General features: G+C 31.4%; 1 protein-coding gene across 2 annotated transcripts in view; it reads left to right on the plus strand.

Moving 5' to 3' along the window:
* Positions 1 to 9,546, plus strand: part of LOC122571470 (zinc finger protein 737-like) — a 33,224-nt gene extending 23,678 nt beyond the window's left edge. The window contains exon 8 of one of the 2 annotated variants that reach the window (XM_043735248.1): positions 8,562 to 9,546. In XM_043735248.1, coding sequence (XP_043591183.1) covers positions 8,562 to 8,792 — 231 coding nt within the window. In that variant the 3' untranslated portion in view covers positions 8,793 to 9,546. The remainder of the gene's footprint in view (positions 1 to 8,561) is intronic. The other variant, XM_043735246.1, reaches the window with a different exon arrangement.
* The last annotated feature ends 3,383 nt before the right edge of the window (positions 9,547 to 12,929 follow it).

Here is a 12,929-nt window from a genome sequence, read left to right on the forward strand (position 1 = left end):
GGTTATTGTCACACAGGAGAAGATTTCAAAAACATGTTTGCATGAGTTACGTAGACTGTATTAGGATTTTTGGAAACCATGAGATGTTGCTCTTCTATTTGATGGAGATTTCGTGTATATTGGCAATTCAGTTTATTAGTGAGTTTTCATGTGGTCAGTTTAGTGTCCTTTCTGTAAGATCTTTGATGTGCATAGTGAGATCGGGTACGCCAGATTTTTCATGTAGTTTGCGTGAGCTATAGTATCTTGGTTTGTTCAGGATTATCCTTCAGAATCTATCCTATGTTTCATATGCCATGACGGATTTTGTACGTGTCTTGTATAGAAGTATTTTGTGTTTGGGTTTGTTGAGCATTTTGCGTATATGTTTTAGCCGTTGGACACCAGGCCTGTGTGTATAGGAATATTTCGTGTTTAGTTGACAATGGACTCTCCCTATCTATTAGGAGGAGTTCTAATTGTTCCAAATAGTTTTTCTTATGCGGTCGTGTATGGCTGGTTTCCAATTAAATTTAGTGTCAAGAATGACGCCTAGATACTCGCCTTTTAATTCTGTTGTTTGCTGGTGTACAATTAGTTTGATGGATAGATGTGTTTCGGTTTTCTCAATATTTAGCTTCCTAACTCTAGAAGTGGGCTTAACACTAAGAAAAAATTGTTTTGATAGTGAGCAATTGCCTCCTCTGGCTACCATGAGAATGTGTATTGTCATCTGCATACATATACATGCGCGCGCGGACATACACACCCATGTATATGTTTCATATCTTCTGGCATTTTTAATACTCATCTAATATTTTACTGAAACGTTTATATTTATCTGATATTTAAGGGCCCTTCTGTGGTTGTGAGAAGAAAAAGTGATTTTTGGGCAATTTTTCAAGAAAACGCGTATATATTTATTTTCATGAAGGGTTTGGTTAATAAAGATACATTTAAAGAAATTTTGTTAAATTCGCATTTAAAAGTATTTGTTTATTTAAGAAGTATGTCCTGGAAGGCCTTTTTAAAAAGGTGGTTTGCGGTGAGCACTCTTGCTGGAATCTTGAATCATCTGACATTAAAATTTCGGGAAGATATAGTTAATATATTAGTTTATTTAATCTTTTATTGAAACATTTTACATGAAGTTTATTTGGGATAAAGTGACGGATGTTGAAAGTCAAATGACTGATTTTCATTTTAAGAAATATTCATTTTTCGATCATAAAATAAAAACTAAATATTTAAAAATGAAATTCATCGACTAAAGATTAGGTTTTTATACCTAACGTAAGCCCTTAAGTTTCGGAACGGATTAGATCAGCAGTTTTCGATTAGTCGTGGATACCGACTTTGGAAATGCGTATTTTGACAAAAATGTGTAAGTTCCAAATTCCACCTTTTTAAAAACTTTTTGTTTAATTTACACAGAGTCATATTGAATCTTTCAGGACATATTCTTGAGATAATAGTCCGTGTGCTTCAAGAAAATATTAAAACCCATCAATCAAATTTTTCTAATTTCCTAGCACATAGGACTTTTGAAACAGTTAAAATATTGTAAGAGTGATAATAATATTAAATTGAAGTACATGCCGATTCTTATCTATAAACTATACAAGTAATTGTAAAGTTTTGCTCTATTATTTATATATTATTCATATGAATTTTATATTTATATATTATCATATATAATTATATATATACATATAATTATATATTATCTATATATATATATATATTATCTATAAAAACGTATTTCCGCATTTAAATATCTAAATTAAGGAAGTTGTAATACTCAGTAACCTATTAGTTATTTATTTTTATTTGTTTATTCTTAAGTAATATATTACATTGAATATCAATAGAATTAGATATAACAAGCTCCTTCTTTTAACAGTCATGGAGGAGAAAATGCATTTATGCATACTTACCAGACCGTACTTGTATTTCGGGGAGCTGAGATATTATGACAAGAAAAAATATTCTATCAACTACAGTATCTTTCAGTCTGTCCGCCGTTAATCCATTTACTAATTCTCCAGTTTTTGAAAATACGCGTTCCGTCAGTATTGAAGTTGCCAGCAGAAAAATTGTAAATTAAACATTATACCTGCCTACTCACTAAAATCTTTAACAATATATCGAGAGCCGCCTCATAAAATTTTCGGGTAGAGAGTTTGAAGCATGACACAAAAAAAAAACGTTAAATATTAAAATTATTAAATGAAATAGAAAAAGAGCCTCGATGTTTGGAAAAATGTGTACAATTTCATTATAATTCGCTAATCTTTCTGGCGATCGAATGCAATTTTAAATAAAAAGAAAATTACATTGTAGTTATATTTCAGATAAGCGTAATCAAAGATATCAGTTACTAAAGGAAAAAAATGACATACGTTCTCTTCTTATGCCTACGCGTCCTCGCAAGTGTAGGTCCCGAGTTAACTGGATAACCACAGAGTTATATATATATATATATACACTCCTCGTCAAAAAGATAACCCAGGTGTGTTATCTTTAACTTCTCAATGGCGCGTGCAAAGTGTTTCGTCTGTAACGTATAATATCAAAACATCATGAGCTCAGAATATGAGGTTTAGTGTGTAACAAAGAAAAACTAATCCATACTAAAGTCGAAATGATAACACCCTGTTAATATGTTTAGAAATTGCTCAGTAGTTCATGATCTATCAACGAGTAAAGATTACAGTACAATATTATATAAATTTGTAAGTATGTGAGACGCGGAAAAAAATTAAACGAGTCTGAAAAAAAGCAAATTCTTGAACTAAAACAGCAACAGTTATCAGTAGCAAAAATATCGAAAGTAATAATAAGAAGTTGTAAAGTAATACACAATTTCTTAGACAATATTGAAGATTATGGCAAAAAGAAAAGTACTGGTCGGCCGTCATCGTTATCCGATCGTGATAAGCGAGCAATTTTGCGTATAGCTTCCAAGTCGCAGTTAACAACGAAGCAAATAATGGAAAAATCTAGTGTTAGTGCCAGTGTTTCAAGTGTTCGTCGAGTTCTACTATCCTGCAAAGATATTAAGTGGCTAAAATTGAAAAAGAAACCTTCGTTAACAATGAAACACAAAGTCGAACGTTTACGCTTTGCAGAAGAAAGAATGCAAAGAACCCATAGAAAGATCTATTGGAAAATTTAGACCAAAAAGTTTAAGAAACAACAGTAAATTGAAAATTAGAAATAAAAACGAGAATAAAAGAAGAATAGGATTCTATTTCTTCACAATATTTGAAAAAGAAGTTATTTTTAACATGGCAAAGCGTTCAAATGTATATCTGATGTTTACGTCGGAAAAGAATGCCTCAAAATCGGACGTGTCCGTTATTGAAAATACTTTGAACACTATTTTGGCCGATTCTTGCAATTCTGACATTATTTTTATTACATGTAAATCACCTAATGTACCGTTTTCAATCCTGAAGAATAAACATAAATATTTGGATCCTGTCAGAATCTTGTAACATCAAATGGCTAAATGTGCCTATTCATGGTGTACCTAATATAACATTGGTTACGTATAATTAAAAAAATGCGACTATTTCCCAAAATTAGTATATTAGTTAGTATATTACCAAAATAAATGTAAAAATTTCTCACGTTGGACATCTTTTCGTCAGAACACATTTTGGGTTACCTCCAGCCATCTTTGCGGCATGACATATGCCCCTCGTCGCCACTTTCTCTGTACCCTGATTCTTGCAACAGTGTTGTTAAGGTTGTTGACTTGTATCCCGGCGGTCATATACTGGATAACTTCAATCTACCCCAGTCAAATGGAATGATCACATCCCACTACTGCCCAATCCTGATTGTATGAAGCATTATCCGTGGGGAATATTTGGTTGCAATTTAGTCCAGATGAACTACATATATAACTTTATTGGTTCTTGCCATGACTTGGATTTTTTTAACGATAATGATATCCTCATCAAAAGATTCCTTACTCCGATGCGATTTATAACATCCTGCCTTGACCATGCTATTTCACGTAAATTTTTCAGTTTACGCAACGTCAATAAATAATATTACTTAAAAGTACAATCTCCGGACGATATTTTGAAAACACTAATCCTGATAATGCAGTTTGTGTACTATATGATTACCTTTATTATGGGATACATCTCTTCGGCATGCCAAAATACTGCATAATTAGTACTACTTTTCCCAAGAGGTTTTCATCTTCTCTTATTGATCTTATTTGCCGGAAGAAAAGTGCGCACTATACTTATAAACGAACGCATCAGGCAGTATTCGGATTATACCTTCTTTTCTTTAAATTTCGCACCAAACGCGAGTATTATCGAAGAGGTGCTGTAACTAGTATGTAAACAATCCTAAAAGATTAATGCTGGATAAGAATAATATTCATTTTTCTGTAGTGTTATAAACAATCAACTGAAGTTTCTCAAACTACCATGGATAATGCAGGTGCAACCGATGCCGAATCGGCCACGAATCTATTTGTATCTTTCTTTGGTTCTGTCTATAGCTCTCACTCTGTAGTCTTTCCAGATTTTACCTTCGATCAATGCATCCAATTTCAATAAAATCAATAGTTTACAAACATCTAGGGGCCCAGACATTGATGAAATCGATTTTTCTTATATCATGCAATTTCATATTTGCACGAACGTTGCGAATCATTCTATACTTCTCCTTGATTACAAGGATTTCCGCTTCAGTTTGGAAGATTACCTTAATCACTCCCATCTTTAAATCTGATAATTCTACAGACGGAAAAAGTTATTGGCCAATATATATTGTTGACACTATACTTGAATTATTCGAAAACTTAATTGTACACAATACAATATTGATGTGTAGTGAACAGTACAGTTTCATGCCTACGTAATATAATATTCGAATTCTCTATCGTTTATAATTTTGTGTCAGCTAATCTTGAGCCTGGTAATCAGATAGACTAACTTTAAGAAGGCATTTGACACTCTTAGCCACAACATTCTTGTAGCGAAGCTGCCTTTGATGGATATTAGTTGTCTTGGCTTTCGATCTACCTGTTCGACTATGGATGGATTATTCATGTTGTTGGCTTGTATTTGGTCTCAATTGATGTAACTGCTGGTATTCCTCAAGGATTGTATCTGGATTCTTTTCCGTTTATCTTATTTATCAACAAATTGGTTAAAGCGATTAGGTATAATAAATTCCTGCTATGATGGCCTAAAAATTTTCAAACAGCTACTGTGTCTCCAGAAATGTATTTAATTGCAACGTGACCTTTGTCACGTTTAACACTGATACGAGGTTAATAACCTGGAACTTAACCATGGAACATGTTTTGCGAACATGTGATGTTCACAAAGTGTGCACTCCGTAGATTTTAAGTACAGGCTTGGAGATCTGGCTTTATTTTAAGTTTCAGAGATTTACAACTTAGGTGTCTGTTATATATGGCTATTAAATTTTTCTTTTCATTACCAGCGAATACTATATCTTCGGCTAGAATTGGAATTAGGAGTAAAACTAAAAAGAATCTATAAACCAGAGATTCAATAAGCGAAATCGTATTAATTTAATATATGCATAAATATACTAAACTACTTTGTAATAATAATCGTTTCAAAATATTGTATATCTTCATAATATAATGCAAGCATTGTTACGAACTAGAGTGCAAGAAGCGTAATAGAAAAACTCGATACAACTTGGAACACAATTTTATTAATACTCTCCTCTCACACGTTATAATTATATTAATCTTCTTCTGTCGTTCGATTCGACTGTTCTGCTAGAGTAATCCCGAGAAGGGGAATATTTATATCAAGATTCTTCTACTATATATGTAGGTCATCTTTCTACGAAATGCCATATTTCGTCGATTTGTGTCAATCTACGCCTCTTCAGATCTGCTTATAATTTTTGCGTACATTCGTCAGATGATACCACTAATAAGTACGAGAAAAATATTTTCTAAAGAATACCGTGGTCAATGTACACGGCATAAATAAATTATTTATCCTGACCATGACACTACCATTTTACACCTCTGAACAAGTGGAAGTATGTAAAAAATAGCCACAAAATTGAATTGATACCTTGAATTTCAAGGCCAAATTTTTTTTCATTGAATCATATTCTACTCATTATAGAGGTAAAAAATCCCAGAGGAAACATGTGTCGTAACTCAACTGCTTTCTTCGAAAATGTTAAATTTCTATTAATTCTTGAACTCATCTTATTTATAATTGTAGCACGTAGATACCTCTGATATAGCTATGGTTATGCGTCAGTTTTTATACGGCTACGCCAACATTCTTGTTTAAGCAACTCCGAACTCACATCTCTATATTCCGGCCAAGTTTTCCCAAATATTACGCGTCGTTTTTTAAGTGATAGAAAGCATGTTCAACATGATATTTTTATTATTTAACGGAACGAACTGAAATGATTGATTGAATTTATCGAATCGTTAGAAATCTCTGCGATCTGATATTTCCACAGAATGCAGCGGTCTTTTGTTATTTCTGATCGATTGTCGATATATTTTATGCGCTAAAAGATAATTCCCATCTGCTTCATCGATAGATCGTTATGTAAACTCTATGCGACTGTGAGATATATTGTAAATATAATTAATTTTATATATTATATATAGAATTAATGAAAGACATCATTTTAACATTATTTTGGCTTTTGTTTTTCATATCTGTTTTAGATAATTAAACAATAAATTCCATCTTGTATTTCCTGGTTTATTGAGACTATGACTTAAAACCTTCTGTATTTTTGGTGATGTCGGACATTCAGATGCTTCCCACACACATATATATATATAGGGTGTTGCATTTGAAGTTTTATATGCAATTATCTGTCGAATTATTGAAGAAAAAGCTACCAGAACTTACTTTATTTTGAGGGTATTGAGCGGCATATTAGTGCGATTGTGATTTATGTTTAGGGTCTAAGGTGTTCGTGGATGAAGGTGCTCACAAGAAATACTCTTGAATTTCAACAATAACGTTTATTATAACAATTAGCAACAATGTCGATTAATAATAGTTAACAATTAATAACAATTAACAATGAACTCTGAACTATCAAGAGACAATAACGCGTTCCTCTAAATGTGTTTTGCTTTGCAATGACGCTTCACCTTTCGCACTTCGTAGCTCGGGGTCGAATGAATCTTTTGTCCCAGAACGAACGGATTCTTCCCTTAGTTGCCCATCGATATCCCCACTAGCACGCGTTTATTAGATGTGCCGCGGCGGTTGCCGCATATGTGTCCTTCCGAGAATTCGGCGGGAGAAGCATAGGGATGTCGATGGTACATTGGGCACGTCGATGTTGCGCTTTGACGGCATAGCGCTTTGTATCGCGAAGCGGACGGAAAGTTCCGTGGCGGGTGCCGCCACAGGTCGAATCAGCGATATATTTCAGCAAACAAAATCTCGGCCATATTCAACAAAGGTAAATTTTGAACGGCAGTAAATGATCTTCAATGACTTTGAAAGGCTTTCATATTATATGTTGATAACTTCAACTTGAAGAGGGCTATACGTCTACCTAAGTAAAAATATATGGTTTCGTTTCTAAAGACAAGGGTCATCTTGAAATGTAAGAGCAACGTTCACGTAGACGAGTTTTGTGACCATTACAAAAATCTTCCTCGAAACAAAGTAAATTCCGCTTGGTAAACTTTTTTAAGTAAGGAATAGTTCAGCAGCTAATTGCGTGTAAAACTTCAAATGTTACCCTACATATGTATGTGTGTATGTTTGAATATGAGTTAATTTTGTAATAGTAGATATGTGCTATGCTTTTATCGTGATTAACAAAAAGAAATAACTTGACCTACAAAACGTTTAAGAATAATATTGGGAAATATTGAGAATTCTCAACAAATGTCAATTAAGATATTACTGTAACAGATATCACTTATAAAATTAAATAAAGTTAAAATTTTTCGAAGAAATATTAAAATGTAATGACATATACTGGAACGTACTTATTGAGACAGAAAGAAGACAAAATCGAAATTATGAATTTATCTTTAAATATTGATTGTAGCTTTGAAATATGTTACACATATGTTACACTGTGTGATTCTCTTCAATGCAGTTAAATACTTCTAATAGTAAGTAACATATCAGAAAGATGTTTTTGTTCAAGAAATTGTTTTGAATGAAAATATCAGTCACAAATGATATTAAAATATCAAACTGATATATAAATGTTATTTTACTAACAATACATATTATATCTCATTAATTCCATGTACATATATATAAAATTCCATTGTGGAGTTTTAAAAAATTAGAGGAATCACTTAATTAAAAATGCTACAAATAAAATTATGTCTTATATATAAACCATAATTAAAAGAAGAATTTCTGATAAAAAGAATATTATTTAATATCATAAATAGTACTGGAATAGTATAGTATTATTTAACTGCATTGGTTAAGGTTAAGCATACATAATTGTTATTTTATACTTAAATTAAATTATGATTCAGTTATTCCTTAAAAAAGTAATCATGTAAAAATCACAGAGTATTTATTTCTTTTTAACATCTTTAGGTAATACAAACCGTTTCACATACAGCAACTCAACCAATAGTTGTACAAACTGTTCCAACTAGCACTGTCCAAAATTTTCAATCTGATGTATCCAGCACCGTACAAGAGACAGTTTTTCGAGAAAGGAGTGGGACATACTTTAATGCAGTACCAGCAACCCTGCAAAACTTTTTACCGCCTAATTTATCATATAACTTTTATAATATTTCTAATATTACATATAAAGAATGATTAATATAATATAAAAATTATATACTCAAATCAGTTTAAACAAATATATACGTATACAAGTTTGTTTAAACAATAAGTAAAAGAGGTTCTTTTCTGGTGTTTAATTATGTAAAATATTTATTCATTGTAAGTAGTATTAAAAAATAATTTCTGTAAAAATTGTATTTTTATTGATATGGTTAATACAATCACAAAGAATAGATATTGAATTCAGAATTTATTCATATTGTTAATGTGTGGCAAAGTACATACTGGCGAGAGAAATTAACTACTTATAACGCCTTTAATACTGCGAATGAAATAATAATAAGTCTGATTTGAATTGCTTATCCTTTTCTTTATACATATTATGCAAATGTATATGATTTATAAACAGCACAAACTTTAATTTCGGCATACGAGAAATCAGTTCATCAGATTCGAATTTTAGCGAGAAGGTTTATTTTATGCATTATTATAAATGTTATTACAACACATCTCTGAATCTGGATTTTTTCTGCCTGAATTTTGTCATCTTACAATTCTATATCACTTACAAAGGAACATGCTAAGTGTGAATAGCCGATTTTAATAAAGGTTATGCATGATGTAGTTCCCGAAAAACTATTTGATATGTTTTCTTCTACGTACTGACATTCATGTTGGACAGGTGAACACAGCTTTCCAACTTGAGGATTGGAAATATATTTATTTTTATAAAAAATATAGTAAAATTTAGCATAGTTTTGTTAATTTTTGTTGTAAAATGTTGGTCCATTTTCCTTAAAATTTACATCTATAAAGTTTAAACAATTGTACAAAATGTGAATAAATTGGAATTTTTATTTTCGGCATTATAATAAAAATTATTGTCTTTGTTATTTTCGTCTTTGTTATTTTATATAAATGAAATTGTTAGTTTGTTTAGTGTAATTGTTATTGTTTATATGATCGTGTATGATCGAAAAGTTCTAACAGTATATCATTTTCTATATGATTAATATGCTATGTTTCATTAATTTTTCTTCGAGAAATCAAAATTAGTGTCTAATACGTGATACATAATAATAGTGAGATTGTAAAAATTTAACAAAATTAACAATTTTCGACAAAGGCATTGAGCAGGTTTACACACTTATCCAGTCACAACTGGGACATTTGGGGCCCTAATGTAGTATTTCTTTGCACATTCGTTAACTTCTATAGAAGCTATGTACACGGTTCTGAAGAGGTCAATCTCGAAATTCTTTAAAACTGTTTATAACTTCTATTGTTTGCTTAATGTGAATTATTTGTGATGGGACTAGATATTTAATATTTTTTTTACTTTTAGGATTGTGCCTGATCAAACATTTGAAATTTTCCATTTTCAATGTTTATTTTAAAATTTGTGCAGCTAGGTGCAGTGTTCTTCCCTATTGCATTAAGATTATAGATTACATTTATCTTTGATAAAAAAGATTTGCTGTAACTAGCTGCTACTAACTGCTACTCGGGTAGTTACAGGGGTGAAAAGGGGCATAAGACACCTCTTTTTCACAAAATTCGATTTTCTTGTCATGTTGAACACGAGTGGAATACCTTTGCATGTGAAAGAGAGGGAAATTATTTCCATGTATAGTTATCCCCATATTATTGGGAATCAGTATATACGAAATTGACGATATTTAAATATATGTACATATATCTCTATATATACAAAACCATTATTTTATTTTTTCGATGATATGTAGCCATAAAGTCAATATAGCAAAAGATAATAATACCTGTAAATGTTTTACTGAAGCAGGATGTGTTTAGATCTTTGTTCGTTGGTTTACAATACATTTGCAACGTTCTTCTGTAGTAATATTTCTAATACAATACTGGTTGCCGTAATTAAATTTCTTCGAATAATGATTTTTAAAAATTCACATTTTGTTTTCACTAAATAACTGAGCACAGGCTGTAAACTAAGATCTCCAAAGGGTAAATTAAAAACCGCACAAATATCTCTGCCTCCTCAAAGTGCTGCAATTCAAGCGCTTACAGTATCTTGCTAACCTCATCAATTTAACGCGAAGAAGGCCAATTGCAACGCTGATTGAAAAATTAGAATTTTGGGGGAAAAACAATAAGCGGGGTTTCTTGACTGTCATAAATCATTTCGGAAGTCATGCATTAGTTCGAGTTTAGTCTTGTAAAATATACAAACGAAGAGAGTTGGAACAGGTGATGCAACAAATTATTGAAGTCCATTTTTTATTAGAAGTATCGAGACTTGGCTTTTTGTTATACAATATTCCTTATTATTATATTATTTGTGACATTAAGTGATTAGAATGGTGGATTTAAACGAACCAAGTACGTATTTTAATACGTAACAAATTTTAATAAGTAAGTAAAATCGTACTGTGGCAACATTGAACTATTTGATGTTATACTTTATTGGATATATTTCAATTTTTGTTTCAAAATTTTATTTCACGGATTTGTAAATTCTAGTAGGTCTATTGGGAATCAGAACAACGACGGTAATATACAGTTATATAAAATCATCCACAAGCATGAAAATGAGATTTTTGATGAGAAGCTAGATTTCTTGGAAGATGTATTAACAAGTCACGAGGATTACTTGGTTGTGGAAGAGAAGATTTTGGGATACAAATAAAAATGTTTTAGCAGTTAATTTGAAATAAAATGACAGTGAGAAAAACGACAAAGCAAATTATTCGTAAGCCAAAATCAATACTGACTTACGCAAATTATGGATCTGTCAGAAGTGGTACGTAAAGAGGGGTGACCCAAAAAATCTTTTACTAAATTAACCGAATGCGAAAAAAGAACACAAGAAATCAGGAAAACTCTGAAGGTGAAAGGGCTAAGATTTGCTGCTGAATCTAAGTTATGAGAAGCATGGCAATTAGGTGCCTCTAAATTGATGTGTGATATAAAAGCATCCCTGACTAGAGCGAAGGAATTAAGAATCGCATGAAACCGAAGTTAGTAATTTAAGCAGCAAGAACGACTATTACTCAGTTTCAGAAGCATTTCGTTTAACAAATACTTGCGTAGAGATAAATTTAGAAGATATGTTGCACCACACGTCAAGTATTTATATTATTAGAATATTTTATCAATAATTGAGCAAAGTAGTTGAAAACTTGCATGGAAGTAAACGTGCTTCTTCGGAATTTATAAGCAAATGGGGATGCGATGGATCACAGCAAATGCAATGCAAGCAATTATTTGAAAACAATGCAAATTACGATGTAAAGAGTTTTCGAAGTTCAATGCTCTTCTTGCGGTTGATGGTAAGTAATATCATTTCCATAGTTCTAATATGTTTTTCAACTTTTGAAATGCTTAATAAATACATTATATGACAAAACCCGTCACCGTCCTTGCTTCGTTATTACCGTTCCATACGCCTCCAATTCGAGAGTGAATCAGCAGACTCTATTCGGGAAGAAATCGACTACATATAACGACAAATAAATAATTTGAAGAATACTGAAGTTGAAGGTGATCAAAGACCAATTTGAATAACTCTAAAATATCGCAGAATTTAACTTAATTGTTAGTATAATTAATTTTTTTATATATTTAAATATAAATAAAATAAGTTTTGTATTATACTTGATTGGTAGTAAAATTTAACTTAATTGTTCCAAATTGTCGAGAGTTCACTATTGGTAAAACACACCATGATATTGGTAATGGTCGATACAAAAGTGTGTAATGTTATCACAGACACAGTATAGAGTGTTAATATTCTAATCACATGTTACATCTGCGCGGCGACATGTAAAGATTTTAATATATTATCAAAATGAAAAAAATTGAATCCAGATGCCATAAAATTTACAATGTCGTCATATGTTTGTTCGAAAATTTATTACTCCTGGCGTACAAACTGCTTGTAAAGAAATGGCAAATTAAAATTGAAGCCGACAAAAAAAATAGATAGTACCAAGAAAAAGGAAATTCAGGATCAATTTAGAAAAAAAAAATGGGATTGTTAGTTGATATATCGAAATAATGACACGATAGTACTTCAGAAAACGATTATTTATCAGTATTGAAATAAAAATAATTTTTATACAAAGAAATTCATAAAACATTATTTGTAATATAATGTTTCAGGAAATACTAATGGTAGGAACACAAGCCGCAAAT

The sequence above is a fragment of the Bombus pyrosoma genome, linkage group LG10 (genome assembly GCF_014825855.1).
Source record: "Bombus pyrosoma isolate SC7728 linkage group LG10, ASM1482585v1, whole genome shotgun sequence".
Lineage (NCBI taxonomy): Eukaryota > Metazoa > Arthropoda > Insecta > Hymenoptera > Apidae > Bombus > Bombus pyrosoma.